A 23857-nucleotide genomic window follows, 5' to 3' on the forward strand; every position below is an offset into this window, starting at 1 on the left:
GTAAGAAGCATTTCAAGGTCCTGGAGTGGCCTAGCCAGTCTCCAGATCTCAACCCCATAGAAAATCTTTGGAGGGAGTTGAAAGTCCGTGTTGCCCAGCAACAGCCCCAAAACATTACTGCTCTAGAGGAGATCTGCATGGAGGAATGGGCCGAAATACCGGCAACAGTGTGTGAAAACCTTGTGAAGACTTATAGAAAATGTTTGACCTGTGTCATTGCCAACAAAGGGTATATAACAAAGTATTGAGATAAACTTTTGTTATTGACCAAATACTTATTTTCCACCATAATTTGCAAATAAATTCATTAAAAATCCTACAATGTGATTTTCTGGATTTTTTTTCCTCATTTTGTCTGTCATAGTTGAAGTGTACCTATGATGAAAATTACAGGCTTCTCTCATCTTTTTAAGTGGGAGAACTTGCACAATTGGTGGCTGACTAAATACTTTTTTGCCCCACTGTATGCATGCACCCATTTAAGAAAATGATTGTAAAAACTGTTAAATCCCCTTAGATTGTTGAGGAATTGAAACATTTTATGGTTGAGAAAGGTATAGCAAATAAACCTGGCAGCACAACCGATTGGCAAAGAAACTATACTATGTAAATATATATATATATATATAAATAAAAAATGATAGTAAAAAGCTTTGGAGCACCTTAAATTACATTTTGGGAAAAAAAGCTCATTCATCACAAAACCCACTGATATTGCCAACTACTTGAATGATTTATTCGTTGGCAAGATTAGCAAACTTAGGCATGACATGACAGCAACAAACGCTGTCACTACACATCCAATTATATCTGACCAAATTCTGAAAGACAAGCATTGTACTTTTGAATTCCGTAAAGTGAGTGTGGAAGAGGTGAAAAAATTATTGTTGTCTATCAACAATGACAAGCCACCAGGGTCTGACAACCTGGATGGAAAATTACTGAGGATAATAGCGGACGGTATTGCCGCTCCTATTTGCCATATCTTCAATTTAAGCCTACTGGAAAGTGTGTGCCCTCAGGCCTGGAGGGAAGCAAAAGTCATTCCGCTACCCAAGAATAGTAAAGCCCCCTTTACTGGCTCAAATAGCCGACCAATCAGCCTGTTACCAACCCTTAGTAAACTTCTGGGAAAAAATTGTGTTTGAGCAGATACAATGCTATTTTACAGTACACAAATATGGAAGGATGTTCAACAAGCACAGCACTTACACAAATTACTGATGATTGGCTGAGAGAAATTGATGATACAGATATCGTGGGGGATGTTTTGTTTGACTTCAGTGTGGCTATTGACTTTATCAATCACCGTCTGCTGCTGGAAAAACGTATTATGGCTTTACACCCCCTGCAATATTGTGGATAAAGAGTTACTTGTCTAACAGAACACAGAGGGTCCTCTTTAATGGAAGCCTAGCCAACATAATCCAGGTAGAATCAGGAATTCCCCAGGGTAGCTGTTTAGACCCTTACTTTTTTCAATCTTTACTAATGACATGCCACTGGCTTTGAGTAAAGCCAGAGTGTTTATGTACAGATGACTCAACACTATACATGTCAGCTACTACAACAACTGAAGTGACTGCAACACTTAAAGAGATGCAGTTAGTTTCAGAATGGGTGACAAGGAATAAGTTAGTCCTAAATATTTCCAAAACTAAAAACATTGCATTTGGGACAAATCATTCACTAAACCCTAAACCACAACTAAATCTTGTAATGAATAGTGTGGAAATTGATAAAGTTGAGGTGACTAAACTGCTTGGAGTAACCCTGGAATGTAAACTGTCATGGTCAAAACATACTGATACAACAGTAGCTAAGATGGGGAGAAGTCAATCCATAATAAAGCGCTGCTCTGCCTTCTAAACAACACTTTCAACAAGGCAGGTACTACAGGCCCTAGTTTTATCGCACCTGGACTACTGTTCAGTAGTGTCGTCATGTGCCACAAAGAGGGGCTTAGGAAAATTACAATTGGCTCAGAACAGCCATGACTACATGGAACTCTATTCCACATCAGGTAACTGATGCAAGCAGTAGAATCAGATTTAAAAAACAGGTAAAAATACACCTTATGGAACAGTGGGGATTGTGAAGAGATACACACAAAGGTACAGACAAACGCACTCTACACACATGTACATTGTAATATTGTTTTATGTTGGTATTATACATTTTGTATTGTATTATGTAGTGGTGGAATAATGTTATATGATGTACTATTTTATATTTTGTTTTATATGTAATGTAAGTGCCTTAATGTGTTTGGACCCCAGGAAGAGTAGCTGCTGCCTTGGCAGGAACTAATGGGATCCATAATAAACCCCAGGAAGAGTAGCTGCTGCCTTGGCAGGAACTAATGGGGATCCATAATAAACCCCAGGAAGAGTAGCTGCTGCCTTGGCAGGAACTAATGGGGATCCATAATAAATACAAAGTAGATTTACTCTGAGTCTGAGAAACCAGTCTATGTATGGTATTCTCAAATGTGTGGGCTACTGGCTTTAAAGGAGAGAAGCAATGTCAGAAAGGAGAGCAGCCAATAGGATGTGCCCGAGGGCCTTGTTTGCTACCATATGTTTCAGTTAAGATTGGGGACAGGTGGGGGAGTACTCAAATAGACTGCATGCAGCCTCACTACAAAACTCTTAGGATCAAGTCTTGTTTAACATCTTTTCAAGGAGGCCTATTTTGGCCCTTTGGTTAGTATCTTGGTCTGTATGCTACTTAGGTTAAGAGCTAAATTGGTTTTGATTTTGACAAACACACAAGTACACTACACACACGTATACACAAACACGGAGCATGCGCGTACACAAACACGCATGTATACACGCATGTATACACACACACACACACACACACACACACACACACACACACACACACACACACACACACACACACACACACACACACACACACACACACACACACACACACACACACACCCTAAGGATCCAGCATCCTGAAAGTCATAGCCAACAGATCCACCCAGTGGGATGTACTGTAGTCCTGCTAAAAGTGTCTCTCTTGCCCAACTCCTGTCACCCACATAATAGGCTCAGGCACTAAGAATAGACATGTCATTTTAGCCAGAAAAAGAGAGAACACCCACAGGTCTTTGGTTTCCAACAGTTATCAGAGTAGACAGAGGCGGCCTCCTGAGTGGTGCAGTGCTTGAGGCACTACAGATCCAGGTTCGATCCTGGGCTGTGTCGCAGCCGGCCGAGACCAGGAGACCCATGAGGCGACAAACAATTGGCCCAGCGTCGCCCGAGTCGGTGGAGGGTTTGGCTGGCCGGGATGTCCTTGTCCCATCACGCTCTAGCGACTCCTGTGGCGGGCAGGGCGCATGCACACTGACACATCGACATGTGTACTGTGTTTCCTCCGACACATTGGTGCGGCTGGCTCCTGGGTTAAGCGAGCAGTGTGTCAAGAAGCAGTGCAGCTTGGCAGAGTTGTGTTTCGGAGGACGCATGGCTCTCAACCTTCTCTACAGGAATTGCAGCGATGGGACAAGACTGTAACTACCAATTTGATATCACGAAATTGGGGAGAAAAAAACTAGACAGGTATCATGCCCATAAGTGGCACAAGGGCATCTTCCCCCTCAGATTTGTACTGATTTTTAATTTGTCAGACGTTAAATTAATTACTAAACATTTGAAGAGTTTTAAGCCCATGTTTTTCCAGCGGTAATTTGCAGAGGGGGAACACTAACTGGACCAGGCAAAGAGTACCACCCCCTCTTATTCTTCCTAGTAAGTGTTTCCTTCCAAGGTGCACCAAGGAGAAAAGATATGCTAGACAGGATGTTAGCTACTCCAGTGCGTGCAAACAGTATCGTCAGTGGAGGGGAGAGAGAGTGTAGAGTGACACACACACAGTTTTTGATTTTATTTTAGCTTCCGGTGATGGGCAGGATTCACAGGAGGTACGTTTTTAAATGAATTTGATCAATCTATGTAGGCTATTGATTCCTACTTGATGAATAAATTATAATATAATGTAATGATAAATGTAATACTAGCAACCTAGCAATTTTATGAAGTTGGCTTTATCCAGCTAGATAGGTTCCAAATCTATCAATCTCATAACTGGCTACCAAGCCATTTCAGGCTATGGATCAAGTTAAAGTAGCTTGTCTGACTATCTTAGCTGGCATGCCTGCTGGAAAGGTTGCTAAACTTTAGAGAATACTAAACTTGCTTTAATTCTTGGGTTATGATACTATATACCAGTGTGGCAGTTGTACTAAACTCCTAAGGCATAAAAGTTCTAAAGAATAAATGTGCATCATTATTAGTTAAAATTACAATTGAACAGGTGAAGAGGTATGCTTAGATAACTATGCAGAGAAATATACATATCTTTGGCTCCAGATTGCAGGAAAAAGGTGTTGTTTTGGGGCCCCCTTTCTCTTGTGAATGGTGGTGGTTTCTGTCTACTTGATAGTTGTAGAGACTAGCAGGATCAGGTAGGTGTGTGCTTGTTTATTGCAGTTATTCCGCAGATTTAGGGCAATGCCCGAAAGATTAATATAAAACATGAGTGTGTGTGTGTGTGTGTGTGTGTGTGTGTGTGTGTGTGCGTGCGTGCATACGTGTGTGCATAAGTGTGAGAGTGTATGTGCATGTGTTAGGAGTTTGCAAATTTCTCTGTGTAGACCCTTGAAACCTATTTATTTGTGTGCATGTGTGCGCAATGCATGTGCATGTACATGTGCATGTGTGTAGGTGTGCGTGGTGTGCACATACCAGTGAGTGTGTATGAGTGTGAATGGCTCTCTCCATTGGGCCCCCTGCAGGCAACACACTACTGGGAGTCTACACTACAGCCTCATTGTGGCGAGTCAGGAAAGACAAAGAGAGGCGCACAGAACACGGAAAATCACTACCATTTACAGTTAATGATACCTACGTGGAATGGTTTTACTCTGATTCATACTGGTTTTACAGTCATGTATATCCACGAATAAGGAATAGATTCAGAAATGTATCTTCAAATAATATTTTTGCAAGAATCTCCTTGCGAATGATTTTGCCGAAGATTGTATCTCTGCTTTCAGAAATTTAAAAACACTACAGTATTCCAGATATATCAACAGTGCCGTCTAAGATAGAGTCAGTGTACTATTGCAAGTACAATAACCTTGTTATGGGCTACAGTAGGTCTGGGAATGATGTATCCTGAATAATAACGTGTAAATAGATATTCTGATGCTGGATCCCAATGCTTTGACTCAACAAATACACAAACACATGACAAATTCAGTTGGACACTGAATACAGCAGACAGTAGTAAAGCGTTATCTTTTGCAGACAGCAAGTGTACATTACTGTGTCAACGGAAATTGTGTGTGTGGTTTGGTTTTACTATCCTTGTGGGGACCAAAAGTCCTCACAAGGATAGTAAAACAAGGACAATTCTGACAAGTGGGGACATTTTGCCGGTCCCCATAAGAAGAAGGGCTATTTTAGGCTTAGGGGTTAGGTTTATGGTCGCAATTAGGGTTAGAGGGTGTGTGTGTGTGTGTGTGTGTGTGTGTGTAAGAGAGAGAGAGAGATGTGTCATATCTGCCATAAGAAGACAGAGACATGAACTGAGTGGGTTGAGAAAATAAACCATGAGTAAGAATAAGTAGCTATGATCCATTGTGTGTGTGCATATAGAGAGGTAACCCAGGTAACACTGTAATTGATACCCCTCTCTCTCATAAGGTTTGTGAATACAGGCCTAGGAGTTTCACTGCAATGTGAGTGTTTTGCTCTCCATGGTGCTGAAATCCCCAATGCTGCCATGTAAACATACAGAATGCCCACCATCCATAAAATAGTGTTATACATCTCCCTCTCTTCTCTCTCTCTCACACACACATACACAAATGCCCTGCATCCTACCACACAATGAATAGATCAATTAATTTCCCTTACAACCAAATTCCTTCTATCACTGTCATCTAATACAGCTATGTATTTAATTTACCATCTCAAGAGAGGGCCTGTGAGGATTGTTGTGTTCAATACTGCTCTACTGTAAGTGCTTATCAAGCTAACAGTTACTCTGAAAGGGCTTCCTCTACTCTCACTCGGTAATGATTCGATGATGGCATCCATTGAGTGGCTGGGAAGACTACCTCTTCTACCTCGTCCGCCTTGGGCTCATTGTTCTTTTTCAGTCCTCCCCTCCCCCTCCTTCTCTCCTTCTTTCTATTCCCTTGTGTTCCCAGCCCAGACAGTGTTTATTTGAGTAAGGGACTGGGAATTCCCTCTCCCTTGATCATCTATCTCTGACAGAATCGGCCACATCGTCAGAGTGGGAAACCCAGACTATAGATGGTGGGGCGAATCCTAACTTCCACCTAAGTCGAATTTTTACTAAGTAATGCATCGATTTCAATGGGATACTATAAGTGAACATTTGACTAAAGTGGGAGTTAGGATTGGCTGTAATACCAGCCAAAACAAAGGGTGAGTGGGGCCCCTTAGTCTACAATGATTCTGTTCCTTGCTCCCCTTGATTAGAAAGGACTGGAGAGTTGAAAGCAACCTCCTACCCAGCTGGATAGTGGGCTTTAATTGTACCATATGGCCTTCGCCAAACCAATGTTTTTGTTTCTGATTGGAGAAATGACTAATGAAAGGATACAAGGGAAAACACAATAGAAGGATACCAGAGCATGGTATTGGTATGTAGCCTCAAAAAAAGGTGAGAAGTTGTTGATTGATGTTGATGAATACAGAAACTACCCAATAGAGCTCAGGTAACTTTTACAACAAGTGTATTTACAGCAGATTCACACAGTCTATCCCTGTAATGTTGGCCAGATAGCAGGCAGGCCCAGGAGGGAAATACAGTATCTCTCTGGCTTTTCACACAGGCAGAGGCTGTCTCGTCCTCTGTTGTACAAGGGCCAAAACTAGAGCTTTCCTCTTATCGCTCTACTCTAGTGTAGCTTGGCCTCCTAAATTCCTGTCTTTAGCTCCATTATTTTCTCCCTGAACACTGAGGCCTATGCTTTGCTTGGGTCCTAGTTCCACCACGGTCTCAAAGGGCTGTCTGCTGACTGCTTTCCCACTCAGTCTGATTCCATCTGTGATTTTTCGGTGTTGCACAAGCTCAGGCAGGCGTGCCCGTTCTCCAACACATCAACACACACACATGCTCGTAAGTACATGTATGCATATAGACACATGCACGCATCCACGTGCGCACGCACACAGACACACAGTTCACACATTGTAAAACGTCTAATTTGCTTCGACTACCTCAGGGAATAAGCATAACCATGAGGCTTGTTGCTGCTGTGTTCCATTTTCATTTGTGGGGAAATACAGCGATCCCACAGTGAGCAGTGCTCGACAAGGCATACACTAACAGTTTGTCCCATTCACTTCACTTGTAGTTCTTGTATTTATAATATTGCAGTACCATATGCAGTGATGTTACAGTACAGGTTGAATGGTAAGAACATAGCGAGTTGGTGTCAGTGGGGACAGTATAACAGTAGTGGCAATACTTGTGTGACTGATGCTGGGTAGTACAGATGCTCCCGTGCACTCACTCTCATTTACCAAGTGGAGAGCTGAAGAGACACAGTCACTCACTTTGAAAGTAGCAGCTACATTTACAACCAACTGATGAAATGCATGTTCATGGATCAAGTGTACAAGTCGTAGCCCACATCTCTCAATAACAGTTTTTTAACCTGCATGGGATTACTTGGATAAATAAACAATATATAAACTAATATTTGTATGCATTTTTGGGGGTATTTCTTAGGAGTTCCTCTGTGATAATTCTCAAGCTAAAAGTGCTTCTACTGTCCTCTATGGAGAACATGAGTGGCTCAAGAGGAAAATGAACAGAGCTCTTGCCGCAACAAACAGGTGGCCTTAACTGGCATCCCAATCTTGGCAGGCTGAGATGAATGAGTCGTGAGCTGACAGCGTTGTGAATTACAGCTCTAGAAGCTCTAGAAATGGGTTACAGCTCTAGTCCATTATTGATGACCCAACAATCGTTATACAGTATCTAAATGAGGTGGGAAGAGAAGCTCGGAGAAGGGCCTCCCTCCCACCCTGTAGAGGCCGTGCTCATTTTAGCAGCCAGTTAGCCACACAAGTGATGACTCATATCCTGCCAGCTTGGTCTCATGATATAACATAGTAAACGTAAATCCGGGACACTCAAATTAGTATGATATGTTACATTCGCTATGGTTACATCAGACAGAAGGTAAGGCCTCCCGGGTGGTGCAGTGGTCTAAGGCACGGTGTCGCAGTGCTAGCTGTGCCACTAGAGATTCTGGGTTCAAGTCCAGGCTCTGTCGCAGCCGGCCGCGACCGGGAGACCCATGGGGCGGCGCACAATTGGCCCAGCGTCGTCCGGATTAGGGGAGGGTTTGGCCGGCAGGGATGTCCTTGTCCCATCGTGCACTAGCCACTCCTGCGCAGTGCACACTGACACGGTCGTCAGGTGCACGGTGTTTCCTCCAACACATTGGTGCGGCTGGCTTCCAAGTGTCAAGAAGCAGTGCGGTTTGGTTGGGTTGTGTTTTGGAGGACGCACAGCTCTTGACCTTTCGCCTCTCCCGAGTCTGTACGGGAGTTGCAGTGATGAGACAAGACTGTAACTACCAATTGGGGAGAAAAAGGGGTAAAAGTAAAAAATCTAATCAAATAATAATACATCTGACAGAAGGTTACTTAAGACAAAAACTAAAGTAGGGTGGATGGGGAGGTGTATAACGCGAATGGCTAGCAACCCAAAGGTTGCATGTTCAAATGTCATTATGGACAACTTTAGCAAATTAGCAGCTTTGCAACTACTTACTACTTTTTAGATATTTTGCAACTACTTAGAATGTTAGCTAACACTTTCCCTAAGCGTAACCCCTTAACCCTAACCTTAACTCCTAGCTAACATTAGCCACCTAGTTAAGGTTAGCCTCAACAAATTGGAATTCGCAACATATCATACGAAATGGATGCTGGACATCCACAAATGAATACATAGTACCATACAAAACGTAGCCTATCATACTAATTGGCGTGTCACAGATTTACATTTACTATGTTACGTCTACCCGAGTCCAAGTTGATCCTGCTTCTGACTCGTCAATTACCCTGACATTGCATGCAGCGAGAGTGTGGGCTACCCAGCAGAGCTAGGTGCAGAGGTAGGCTTCAAGACCAGGGTTACTGTGACACACTGAAGCAGCAGGTGAGATAGACAGCCAGAGAGAGAGAATGAATGAGTGAAAAATGTAGATGTGGGGAGGTGGTCAGAGAGAAATGTAAAGTGAGGGGCTGGAAACTGAGGTGTGAATATCTGTTTAAATGTGGTTTACAGATCAGATATAAAGAGTAAAACATGTAAAATAGTAAATATAGACTCACAGCTAGAGCAAGAACCAACACAGAAACCCAAGTAGGCCTTCGATCAAGCCTGAAATGAACTAGTTGCATGGGAGGTGAGATGGTATGAATGATACTGACAGAAAACAGTGGTAGGCCTATCACCTCATGAAAATGTAGAATGTCACTAATACTGTGTAATATACAGTGCCTTCAGAAAGTATTCATAACCCTTGACTTATTCCACATTTTGTTGTGTTACAGCCTGAATTCAAACTATAATTGTTTTCTCACCCATCTACACATAATACCCCATAAAGACAAAGTGAAAACATGTTTTTAGAAAATGTTGCACAAGTATTCACAGCAATTTATTATAACACTCCAAATTGAGCTCAGGTTTAGCATCCAATTTCCTTTAATCATCCTTTCTGATTGGAGTCCACCTGTGGCCAATTCAATAGTTTGGACATGATTTATAAAGAAACACACCTGTCTATATAAGGTCCTACAGTTGACAATGCATGTCAGAGCAGAAACTATACCATGAAGTCCAAGGAGCTGTCTGTAGAATTGTAATGAGGCATATATCTGGGGAAGGGTATAAAACAATTTCTACAGTGTTGAAAGTTTCCAAGAGCACAGTGGTCTCCATCATTGGGAAATGGTAAAAATATAGAACTACACAGACTCTGCCTAGAGCTGGCCGTCCGACCAAACTGAGCAACTACGCAAGAAGGACCTTGGTCAGGGAGGTGACCAAGAACCCAAATGACCTCTCTGACAGAACTACAGAGTTCCTTGACTGAGATGGAAGAACCTGCCAGAAGGACAACAGTCTCTACAGCACTTCACCAATCTGGTATTTTTGGGAGAGCGGCCAGACGGAAGCCACTCCTGAAAAAAAAGCACATGACAACATGCCTGGAATTTGCAAAAAGGCACGTGAAAGACTTTGAGATCATAAGGCAAAAGATTATGTTGTCTAATGATGCAAACAATTTAACTCTTTGTTCTGAATGCAAAGTATATATCTGGAGAAAACCAGGCAGGAACTGGGAGACTGCTAAGGATAGAGGGAACAATGAATGGAGCCAAATACAGGGAAATCCTTGATAATAACCTGCTTCAGAGTGCAAACAACCTTAGCCTGGGGGGAAGATTTACGTTCCCACAGGACAATGACCCCAAGCATATAGCCAAAGCAATGCTGGAATGGCTTCAGAACAAGAATGTGAAAGTCCTTGAGTGGCCCAGTGTCACATATACTCCCTCTCTGGCCTCTAGGTCATCAGGCTGCTGATTATCCCGCACACCTGTCACCATGGTCTCGCGCACCTGCGCCTCATGACACTCACCTGGACTCCATCACCTCCATCATTATCTTCGCTATATCTGTCACTCCCCTTGGTTCTTTCCTCAGGTGTTATTGACTCTGTTTTCATGTCGGTGCGTTTGTGTTTCATGTTCATTGTTTATTTTATTTATTAAAACACTCACTCCCTGAACTTGCTTCCTGACTCTCAGCGCACTCGTTACACCCAGCCAAAGCCCAGACTTGAATCCTATTGAAAATCTGTGGAATGACTTGAAGATTGCTGTTCCCCATCTAACTTAACAGGGCTTGAGAAAATCTACAAAGAATAACGGGAGAAAATCCCCATAAATCCAGATGTGCAAAGCTAATACAGATATACCCATGATGACTCAAAGCTGTAATCGCCACCAAAAGTGCTTCTACAAGGTATTGACTCAGGGGTTTGAATACTTAGGATAAATGAGATAGTTCTGTATTTCATTTGCAATACACTTGGAAAAAATGTCAAAACATGTTTTCACTTTGTCATTTTGGGGTATTGTGTGTAGAGTTGAAAGAAAATCTATTTCCTAAATCCATTTTGAATTTAGGCTGCAACACAAAAAAAAAATCGGAATAAGCCAAGGGGTATGAATACTTTCTGAAGGCACTGTGTACAGTGGGGGGGAAAGTATTTGATCCCCTACTGATTTTGTACGTTTGCCCACTTACAAAGAAATGATCAGTCTATAATTTTAATGGTAGGTTTATTTGAACAGTGAGAGACAGAATAACAACAAAAAAATCCAGAAAACCGCATGTCAAAAATGTTATAAAATGATTAGCATTTTAATGAGGGAAATAAGTATTTGACCCCTCTGCAAAACATGACTTAGTACTTGGTGGCAAAACCCTTGTTGGCAATCACAGAGGTCAGATGTTTCTTGTAGTTGGCCACCAGGTTTGCACACATCTCAGGAGGGATTTTGTCCCACTCCTCTTTGCAGATCTTCTCCAAGTCATTAAGGTTGAGGCTGACGTTTGGCAACTCGAACCTTAAGCTCCCTCCACGGATTTTCTATGGGATTAGGTTCTGGAGACTGGCTAGGCCACTTCAGGACCTTAATGTGCTTCTTCTTGAGCCACTCCTTTGTTGCCTTGGCCGTGTGTTTTGGGTCACTGTCATGCTGGAAAACCCATCCACGACCCATTTTCAATGCCATGGCTGAGGGAAGGAAGACAGGTTAACAGGCTATACTTACAAACATAGCAGTGCTAACGAAAACAACCCACAACCCCAAGAGAAAAACACACACCTAATATATGACTCCCATTCAGGTACAACGATAACCAGCTGTTCCTGATCGGGAGTCACACAGACTAACACAGAAACAGAACAACTAGAAACTACATACAACACACAACCTCTGCCACGTCCTGACCAATACTAAACAACACTCCCTCTGCTGGTCAGGACGTGACATTAAAAACACCCCCAAAGCATAATGTTTCCACCTCCATGTTTGATGGTGGAGATGGTGTTCTTCGGGTCATAGGCAGCATTCCTCCTCCTCCAAACACGGCGAGTTGAGTTGATGCCAAAGAGCTCCATTTTGGTCTCATCTGACCGCAACACTTTCACCAGTTGTCCTCTGAATCATTCAGATGTTCATTGGCAAACTTCAGACGGGCATGTATATGTATTCTTGAGCAGGGGGACCTTGCAGGCGCTGCAGGATTTCAGTCCTTCACGACATAGTGTGTTACCAGTTGTTTTCTTGGTGACTATGGTCCCAGCTGCCTTGAGATCATTGACAAGATCATCCCGTGTAGTTCTGGGCTGATTCCTCACCGTTCTCATGATCATTGCAACCCCACGAGGTGAGATCTTGCATGGAGCCCCAGGCTGAGGGATATTGACAGTTCTTTTGTGTTTCTTCCATTTGCGAATAATCACACCAAATGTTGTCACCTTCTCACCAAGCTGCTTGGTGATGGTCTTGTAGCCTATTCCAGCCTTGTGTAGGTCTACAATCTTGTCCCTGACATCCTTGGAGAGCTCTTTGGTCTTGGCCATGGTGGAGAGTTTGGAATCTGATTGATTGATTGCTTCTGTGGACAGGTGTCTTTTTTACAGGTAACAAGCTGAGATTAGGAGCACTCCCTTTAAGAGTGTGCTCCTAATCTCAGCTCGTTACCTGTATAAAAGACACCTGGGAGCCAGAAATCTTTCTGATTGAGAGGGGGTCAAATACTTATTTCCCTCATTAAAATGCAAATCAATTTATAAAATTTTTGACATGCGTTTTTTTGGATATTTTTGTTGTTATTCTGTCTCTCACTGTTCAAATCAACCTACCATTAAAATTATAGACTGATCCTTTCTTTATCAGTGGGCAAACATACAAAATCAGCTCGGGATCAAATACTTTTTCCCCCCACTGTATGTATAAATACACTAAACACAAATATAAAAGCAACATGTAAAGTTTTGGTCGACATGTTTCATGAGCTGAAATAAAAGATCCCAGACATTTTCCACACGCACAAGAAGCTTATTTCTCTCACATTTTGTGCACAAATTTGTTTACATCCCTGTAGGTGACCATTTCTCCTTTGCCAAGATAATACATCCACCTGACAGGTGTGGCATATCAAGAAGCTGACCATTACACATGTGCACCTTGTGCTGGGGACAATAAAAAGCCACACATTGTTTTCTGCATATCCTCTCAAGCTCTGTCAGGTTGGATGGGAAGTGTCACTGAACAGCAATTTTCAGTTCTCTCCAGAGATGTTTGATCGGGTTCAAGACCGGGCTCTGGCTGGGCCACTCAAGGACATTCAGAGACTTGTTCCGAAGCCACTGCATTGTCTTGTCTGTGTGCTTAGGGTTGTTGTCCTGTTGGAAGGAGAACCTTCACCCCAGTCTGAGGTCCTGAGCACTCTGGAGCAGGTTTTCATCAACGATCTCTCTGTACTTTGGTCTGTTCATTTTCCCTCGATGCTGACTATTCTCCCAGTCCCTGCCACTGAAAAACATCCCCACAGCATGATGCTGCCACCACCATGCTTCACTGTAGGGACGGTGCCAGGTTTCCTCCAGAATCTTGTTTCTCATCGTTTGAGAGTCCTTTAGGTGCCTTTCGGCAAACTTCAAGCGGGCTGTCACGTGCCTTTTACTGAGGAGTGGCTTCCATCTGGCCACTCAACCATAAAGGCCTGATTGGTGGATTGCTGCAGAGATGGTTGTCCTTCTGGAAGGTTCTCCCATCTCCACAGAAGTATTCTGGAGCTCTGTCAGAATGACCATCGGGCTCTTGGTCACCTCCCTTTCCCAGATCAGTGCCTCGACACAGTCCTGTCTCGGAGCGCTACGGACAATTCCTTTGACCTCGTGGCTTGGTTTTTGCTCTGACATGCGCTGTCAATAGGGCTGTGGAGGTCAAGAAATTTTGTGAGCCGGTGATTGTCAAGCAAATAACTGTCGGTCTCACGGTAATTGACCATTAATTACCAAACACATTTAGCATCTCCTGGCTTCCACACATAGCCTACAAGCCACTGATGCAGACCTTTGGAACATCTACATTTGAAAAGTCTAAAAAAATCCATGTAATACAGCTTACACCTTCACAATAAATCCATTACTTATTTTAGACAGGTATAAATAAGCATGATATGAAGAAAATGTAGTCTATAACAGAATAGCACACTCTGAGTTGTCCTTATGTTAGGTCCTGATCTGGCTATGCCAAATGACTGTGGGCTATTCTAGTTAATTTAGCAGACAAGATTTGCTTAGAATTCCGTGGCATTATTTGATATTATTTTATAGTTTGAAGAATACAGTTGAACAAAGCTGAATAAAATATAAGCATTTTCTCCAAATGTTTTGAGAGCCCATGCGGGCGGCTATTCTGTGTTGAGGGGTTAACAAAGAAATAGGTACTCCTATATGCTTCATTTGGAGTTATTAATGTAACTTTAGGTTTTCTACAAAACGTTGGGCTATATGTTTTGACTTAATATACTGTAAGGCTGTATGATGCAACTCTAAAGATGATTTGAAAAAAGTTGCTTGAAAGGCATGAGCTCTGCTTTGTTTTTTTGCGCAGGTTGTACACACTTCATTTGTCTCTCATTCACAATTTGACAATCACTTGATAATGACTCAAATTTCACAGCAGCATCCCCTTTGTGGCTGTAATGCACCCTAAAAAAATTGATTCCTTTTGCGGCCAGTGGCTACGTTGTGCCTTTCTCCCTGAGTGCTGCGTACTCCTAAGCACCTCTCACTCACATGGCTCTCCATCACGTGATCGGGTCTTTCTTACAGGCTACAAGTGAAGAAAGACACATCAGGGACACAACTGCGTGTGTCCTTATCCAATTCCGAGGTGCATATTCATTGTAAAGATATTGGAAGAACTGTCCACTTTTACTTTCCGTCAGCAAACAAGATGAGTAGACCTAACGAATAGCAAAAGCACTAGCCTATGTCAATCTACTATCCCACATAGTAGAAAAGTCAACCTATTCTATTCTGTGTAAGAAATAAATATTACAAATAGTCTGGGACAGTTGTGGGATGCAATAGATCTTAAATTAATACAACCACTAGCATAAAAAAAATGTGGCTAACGCAACAGAACAGAACGTTTAGCTTAAAATGTTGATAACTATCAGGCTATTTCTTCACATTATAAGAGCAAGAATGCGCACATGGCGTATGCTATAAGCTCAAATGTTCCATTAGTGGGAAAACACTATTATCAAAAGTGACCGCAAACGTGATTATGCATGTGTTGCTTTTATTATAAAGGTGCATTTTTATGGTAAAAAACAAAACTTCCCCAAACTTGAACCTCACACGATGCTTATGTATGCCAGTTGGGCTCTAAACCCCTTGTAAAGCGGATTAATATGCTTAATTTTAAGAAGTTATTTGGCCACTTCTGATACAAACCTTAACAAAACATATATGCCTATGGGCTAGGCTACATGAGGTGTGCGACTATGATTAGAAAAAGTTGGGGGGGAGGCAGCTCCGTGTGCTGGGCATCATTCACAAGTGATAATATTTAATTCACAAGTGATGGGATCCATCTCTTTTTCGTAGAGGCCATCACTCTGTTTTCTCCTGCAATTGCATAGCCTATAGAAATGTTGCGCAACATGAGCTCATAGGCTCTCATGAAGTGTTTAAGTTTCTCAAATACATTTGCATTGACGTCAGAGTGATTACAGGGACAAGAGAGTGCTGAGTACTAGGCAGTTAGCAAGTTTGGTAGGCTACTAATGACCATCAGCAGCATCAGAGCTTGGAGAAGTCTAATTACAATGACTAAACAGTCACGTGGAATTTGACTGCCTTCATGACTCGTGACCGCCGGTGTGGCGGTAATACGGTCACCGCAACAGCCCTAACTGTCAACTGTGGGACCTTATATAGACAGGTGTGTGCCTTTCCAAATCATGTCAAATCAATTGAATTTACCACAGGTGGACCAATTAAGTTGTAGAAACATTCCAAGGATGATCAATGGTAACAGAATGCACCTGAGCTCAATTTCGAGTCTCATAGCAAACGGTCTGAATACTTATGTAAATAAGGTATTTCTGTCTTTTATTTTTAATACATTTGCAAACATTTCTAAAAACCTGTTTTTGCTTTGTCATTATAGGGTATTGTGTGTAGATTGATGAGGAAAAATTGTATTTAATCAACTTTAGAATAAGGCTGTTACGTAACAAAATATGGAAAAAGTCAAAAGGGTCTGAATACTTTCCGAATGCACTGTATATGACAAGAATGAGCACAACGCTCAAACGTCAGATTTTATAATATAAGTCAGGCTTCAATCTGATCGAACTTTGACCGCAATGCACGTTTTAAAGTAACTTTAATTCATATTATTATTAAGTTGTAGGAAGTCTCTTTCACAGACATGTCAAATGAGAGGGTAGCTAAGTCAAATTATTGGTTTCATTCAACTCGTGTTCATAATAAGCCTACCACATTCCAACCATATTTTTATCAAAAAATATTCTCAGCATGTGGTGGAAACATGGAAATGACCTGAATGAAGCTAATATGACAGTATTTCAAGTGCCACAGATGACTGTGGTTATTGACAAATGCCTATAAGTCTCAAGCCGGTTACTCAGAACGATAGTAATTGAAAGCACCTTCAAGCGCAGTTGCTTTAACTTCCAGTCCATTGTCTGCATGACTTGACTGACAGCACTGAGCACATCATGACTACTTCTAGTTTACTGCTCCTGACTATAGGTCCAGGCTGGTGTCAGGATTCCTTTTCATTTTCTCACTGCTGCTGTCCCATCTTGTCCCCCATGGGCCTCAGATCTGAGGCATTTTCCTAATGCCACTTCCTACTGATACTAGCTTTTCTGCTAAAAGAGCTTGGGCCGTATCAAGCATCTCAAAGTAGGAGTGCTGATTTAGGATCGGTTTTGTCTTTTAGATCACAAAGAATAGGATTACATGGACAAGGGGGACCTGATCTTAGATCAGCACTCTTACTCTGAGACTCTTGATACATACGGCCCTGTGTCTCCTTTATTTGGTGCCCTGGTGCTCAGGAGCAGGAGGCAGAGAAGAGGTGCATGAAGTGTGAACTCAGTCAGGTCTGGGAAGAGGAGGCACATAGACAGCTCTATGAACAGTATACCTGGGTTGTATTCATTAGGGCACACTGTACCAAAACGTTGTGCAACAGAAACCGAAATAAAAATAGTGTTTCTTATTGGACAACTTCAGATGGCACCTCCCTGTTTCTGACAATTTTCTTACGTTTAGTAAATACGACCCAATTCTGTCCATCTCATGGAACAAAGCCTTCAAGCCTTCGAAGATGAAGTAAATCTCTGCTTGTGTAATTTTTGAGGGCTTCAACACCTTTTTATCAAGAATAAGTCCACTACTGGAAGTTTTTCCTGCATGGGTAGGCCTTTTGTGGATTCCTATCTTTGTTGTTGAGCATCCTCCTCCTACTGTCATTTGTTGGCTGAATCAATCAATCAATCAATACAATTTATTTATAAAGCCCTTTTTATATCAGCCGATGTCACAAAGTGCTATACAGAAACCTAGCCTAAAACCCCAAACAGCAAGCAAAGCAGATGTAGAAGCACGGTGGCTAGGAAAAACTCCCTAGAAAGGCAGGAACCTAGGAAGAAACCTAGAGAAGAACCAGGCTCTGAGGGGTGGCCAGTCCTCTTCTGGCTATGCCGGGTGAAGATTATAACAGTACATGGCCAAGATGTTCAAATGCTGAGGTTCTGAGGTCTACCTTAACTTGCTTAATGAGCATTTGAGCAGATTTGTATGGTGTGAGTGGGGTGATGTGTGCGTGCGTGCGTGCGTGTGCATGTGTTTGTGTAAAAGGTTTTATGGTATCACTTTATTTGGATAGTCCACAGTAGATGTTTTATAGATAGTTTGCAGATGTTTATCTAACTGTACTATTCTGAAGAGTCTTGCATATTGTCAAGGCTTCTGATAAACTTCCCTTGTCTACATTCAGAGTGAAGGGGAGGGTTATGATGGTTGAGCGTAACTCAAACCTTTTACATCAGCAATCAAATTGCTGTTCTTTATAATAAAGCACGCTTGGCTAATTGAGCATGTACACAAAATAATCTGAGTCACAACAGTTTAAAATATCATGATGGGCGAAGACTATAAAAGTGCTTGAAAAAGTCCTTGAAAATCCTTGAATTTCACTTGCCAATGTCTGTATGAACCCTGTATATGCTACTTGCTCAGCCCGCAAATGAAAGATAAAATCATCTGCTTTTGTCAGTATTTTTTTAATTCAGGCCAATAGCTTTCAGTTGACACTGGCCCGGACTGCTGGCAAATTTACCTGAAGGTCGAACCCTGTGTGTGCAGTGTGTGTAGCCATTAGCAATGTTAATGATAGCCTAAACATCTGCGGGTAGATGGAAAGGCAAATAAAAGGTAACTACAAAGTAGCCTATGCCTACCTGACAGAATCATGATTATTTGCATCAATCCAGTGGTCATTGGTTTTGAAAACTCCCATCACAACTGCACGACACTGCTAGCCAAACAGAACTTACGTTGGTGCTTACCTGAGTTAAAGGCCAACTACAGAACAAAATCTACATTTCTCTGATTTTTCTCAGACCCAAAAACTTTACCCCAGATGTGGTTTAAGCATTGTTGTGGACTTAGAACATCGACTGTTGCTTATTTAAAATATGGCTAGTCATTATTAGCCTTGTTCTGTATGGAATGCGGATATATTATGGGACACAGGCCAGGTCATTATAAATGATAAATGATCAATTATGCGACCAAATCATGTGCTGGTGCCACTAACTGAAAAAGTTAGTGTAGAGCCCTGCATTACCGTGTCAAAAATCGGTATGTTCACAACAATGGCTAGCATTACATATACATTCCAACTGGAATATAGGACCCTGCAGTGTTTTCCTTAACGGTCTTTAAGCGGGGTGCAACCCCCCCCCCCAAAGTAACATCCTGTCCTGGCAACAACACCTCAGACTAATATTTGTTTTTCAAACCTTTCATACAACCCATAGTACTTTAAATCAGCCCTTGAAATAATACAAACTTAGTGGTACAGTGCATTGCCCCAACAAGGATGGAGGGTAAAATTGCCTTGAACGTTCTACAATTAATTCTCTCTCTCTCTCTCTCTCTCTCTCTCTCTCTCTCTCTCTCTCTCTCTCTCTCTCTCTCTCTCTCTCTCTCTCTCTCTCTCTCTCTCTCTCTCTCTCTCTCTCTCTCTCTCTCTCTCTCTCTCTCTCTCTCTCTCTCTCTCTCTCTCTCTCTCTCTCTCTCTCTCTCTCTCTCTCTCTCTCTCTCTCTCTCTCTCTCTCTCTCTCTCTCTCGATGAATACAGTGTCAGTCTCTGCAGCTGCAAAGGCCACTGTGTAAAAAGCTTAGTAATCCTTTGGCAAAGACTGTGAGCCACGACGCTCACACAGTGATGATACACTGAGGACGGACAATGTGTACTTTGGGTCACCAGACACTGCTTTTTGCTCTCTTGAATGACACAGAACTGTATTTATGGTATAGTCCATTAGCAGTGCCCTGTGAATGGGTGCAGGCTACATGTGTAGGCACATTCAAGTATAAGACATGGTTATCATAGCCACTGCTTCAATGCTTCAATCATTATTGTACAGTGCCTTCAGAAGGTATTCAAACCCCTTGACTTTTTACACATTTTGTTGAGTTACAACCTGAATTTAAAATTGATAAAATTGAGATGTTTTGTCACTGGCCTACACACAATACCCCATAATGTCAAAGTGGAATTATATATTTTTTAAATGTTTACAAATTATATAAAGAGAAGTTGGGACGGTTTCCAATGCCTCGCAAAGGGCACCTATTGGTATATGACAACAACAAAAAGGCAGACATTGAATATCCCTTTGAGCACGGCGAAGTTATTAATTACACTTTGGATGGTGTATCAATACACCCAGTCACTACAAAGATACAGGCGTCCTTCCTAACTCAGTTGCCGGAAAGGAAGGAAACCGCTCAGGGATTTCACCATGAAGGAAATGGTGAGTTTAAAACAGTTAAAGAGTTGAATGGCTGTGATAGGAGAAAACTGAGGATGGGTCAACAACATTGTAGTTACTCCAAAATAATAACCTAATTGACAGAGTGAAAATAAGGAAACCTGTACAATATTAAAATATTCAATCTTGTTGCAACAAGGCACTAAAGTAATAGGCAAAAAATAAGTCAAAGAAATTAACTTTTTGTCCTGAATACCAATTGTTACGTATGGGGCAAATCCAATACAACATATTTCTGAGCACCACTCTCCATATTTTCAAGCATAGTGGTGGCTGTATCATGTTATAGGTATGCTTGTAATCGTTAAGGCCTGGGGAGTTTTCAGGATAAAAAAGAAATGGAATGGAGCTAAGCACAGGCAAAATCCTAGAGGAAAACCTGGTTCAGTCTGCTTTCCACCAGACCTGGGAGATGAATTCACCTTTCAGCAGGACAGTAACCTAAAACACAAGGGCCAAATCTACACTGGAGTTGCTTATCAATGTTCCTGAGTGGCCGAGTTACAGTTTTGATGTAAATCTACTTAAAAATCTATGGCAAGACCTGAAAATGGTTATCTAGCAATGATCAACAACCAATTTGACAGAGCTTGAGGAATTGTGAAAAAATTGGGGCAAATGTTGCACAATCCAGGTGTGAAAAGCTCTTAGACTTACCCAGAAAGACTCACAACTGTAATCACTGCCAAAGGCGCTTCTACAAAGTATTGAATCAGCGGCGTGAACACTTATGTAAATGAGATTTCTGTAATTCATTTTCAATAAATTTGCAAACATTTCAAATAACATGTTTTCACTTTGTCATTATGGGGTATTGTGTGTAGATGGATGGGAAAAATAATCACTTTAACCCATTTTGAATTCAGGCTGTAACACAACTAAATGTGGAATAAGTCAAGGAGTATGAATACTTTCTGAAGGCACTGTAGCTTTCTTTTTGTTTTACCTTTATTTAACTCGGCAAGTCAGTTAAGAACAAATTCTTATTTACAATGACGACCTAGGAACAGTGGGTTAACTGCCTTGTTCAGGGGCAGAACGACAGATTTATACCTTGTCAGCGCGGTGACTTGATCTAGCAACCTTTCAGTTACTGGCCCAACGCTCTAACCACTAGGCTACCTGTTAACTTGTTAACTTGTGTGTGTGTGTGTGTGTGGGTGGGTGCGTGCGTGTGTGTGTGTGTGTGCGTGTGTTAGAAAGGGAGAGGGAACAGTAAAAGGTCAAGTACCTGCTCAATTTAGCCATAAACATACTGTCTTCTTAAACAGATACAGCCTGGCACCAATACTTAATAGCTGTCCAATAAAATACTTTATTAAACTGTTAAAAAAAATATTATAACAAAATGCCATTAAGCCTGCAGACTATGCCTAAAAGCACTTGAGAATAAAAATGCTTGGTTGGTAAATAACATGCTTCTAGGCAGGGAGGGCCTGTTTATTTATGAAGGGAAAGATCACCCATATAAGTGAAAACAGCTGAGAGGTAGGCTGAGAGGTCGGTTAACTTAAAGGGAATAGCCTATGATTGCTCTAGGTGCTCTGTGCACACCTGCGTGGTCCACACCATAGGGAATTGATGTTCTTCAATATGTAGGGCAGCACTGACGTCGAAGTCTTTGATCCTATACATCACGTGGAACGCTGGGTCATTGATCATAGGACTGTTTGATCAGCTCAACCTCAGCATGGGATCCAATTGATGCTGCCAAGCGCAGTGGCCAAGTCGGGATAGGCAATGGTCCATTGAATGAAGGTCCAATATAAGCTACCACCGAAACCGAGGCTTATGAAGAACGAAATTGCTCAAATAATCATTATAAATGTGTCTGCTCAATGTCAGTGTCTGTGCGCTCAATGTAACATTGAATCCTAATATAACCTAGCGACGCAAAAATGCGTCTAGACATTTCGCCTAAAATGATGGACCACACAATGAGCTTTCTTCACTGTAGCCTATGTCATCTTTGCGTCCAATCTTATTGGGCCTATATATAAATGTATTCAAATTGATGCAATGTCTGAAATATTATGGGTTTGTGTACAATAGGCTTTGCATTATAGGCTCAAGTTAATTTATAATCTTCACATTTACTGCAAAACCACATAGCATTTCACGAACAAACAGCTTATTTTGGGAGAGCATCCATTCATTTAAATAGAACTGGAGGAAAATGGCAAACGCGTCATGATATTTTCCTACCAATTGTCTGCGAATCTGTTTTATTGTATTTTCTGTCAAATGGAAGCATGGAGTGCTTATTATTCTGATATGGTCCTCAAATCCCATTTAGCAATTTGGGATGGCTTTAGGAGACTACTGTAGCCTATCGCCAAAACGATGATAATAAAACGCCAATACCATAGCCTATAACGTTTGAATATCCAGACAAAAAAAAAACATGTCTCTTACCTGTGCTGTGCACTAGATCGATGCCGGACTCTGTGAGTAGGTTTGGGTCACTTTGAGATCTGCCTCTATGCAGAAGACAGACATCTATTCCATTTCCATCGGATGTAGCCATTGGGGATAGAGCACATGAATACTGAATAAAATATTCAAAACCCTACCAGAGGCAGGCAAGGTCAGAAGTAAGCAGCAGTAGTGCAGATATAATTCGTTCTGACAACAGCCGCTTTGAGCATCTAATGGGGAGCCATGGGTGCTGAGCAGAAATTCCTAGTATGCTGGAGCCACTGAAGTATAATAAGAACGGTTGAAGCGCGCGTGTGTGTCTGTGCGCGCTCGTGTGGACGTGGGAGGGGTGATATGGATGTGCCGGTTTAAATGTCACTACTGCCTGATTGTTCCTCGCAACATTGTAGCCGGCGACACAAATTTAGGCCAGGCTGTCTACTTACACAATCTGAATTTATTAATGTAGCCTACTGATTTATGATGCTGGTTTGGTGTATATGGATGGTGATGAGGTTGTATAGAGCAGAACATTAACACGTGGTTAAATTGGTTCATTGAATAAATCTCAGGACTAACGTTATTAGTTTTGAATTGTTTTTTAAAATACTGCAATGTATCCCAATATTTCAATGTAATGCAATTATGAATGGCATTGAAGGGATTCAGAGACAACAGCTGCATAGGCCTAGTGGTATTGGCTGAAGGGAGATCAGTAGGCCTATTGATTTAGTAGAGAGCGTAATAGACAGAAATGAACAGAAATGTCTAATATTGGCTTTAATACCATGAGAAACGACAATGTAGCCTAAGCCTCCTGCTCAACGACTGTATAGGCTATGAAAAACACATACATTATTATATTATATTCCAAATGTAAATATGTTAGGTTCAATTGATTAAACAATTAATAATACTTGAATATTTATGGTAACAAGCAAAGCCATTTTAGACCTTATGCGCATATTTTGCGCCTTGATGAGTGTCCATTGGAAGTCCTTTCATCCTATTGGTCAACCCTGCTATGACGCGACGATGAGGAAGTAGTTGCCGTTGCAAAGATTTTGGATATACTGACAAGATACGTGTCTCCGCCCTAACAAATTGGAGTCGTTGTCAACAAAGTGGCACGGGGGGGCTGTCTAGCTCCCGCCTATCC

The 23857-nt window shown here is 41.8% G+C and overlaps 1 protein-coding gene across 2 annotated transcripts in view; it reads right to left on the bottom strand.

Annotated features, from left to right (window-relative positions):
- The window catches only part of LOC106567379 (phosphatase and actin regulator 3), a 57233-nt gene extending 34196 nt beyond the window's left edge, over positions 1 to 23037 (bottom strand). For both annotated transcript variants that reach the window (XM_014136551.2, XM_014136550.2), the window contains exon 1: positions 22696 to 23037. In XM_014136551.2, the coding sequence (XP_013992026.2) occupies positions 22696 to 22807 (112 nt within the window). In that variant the 5' untranslated portion in view covers positions 22808 to 23037. The remainder of the gene's footprint in view (positions 1 to 22695) is intronic.
- Positions 23038 to 23857: the final 820 nt, after the last annotated feature.

This window comes from Salmo salar, chromosome ssa13 (genome assembly GCF_905237065.1).
Source record: "Salmo salar chromosome ssa13, Ssal_v3.1, whole genome shotgun sequence".
NCBI lineage: Eukaryota > Metazoa > Chordata > Actinopteri > Salmoniformes > Salmonidae > Salmo > Salmo salar.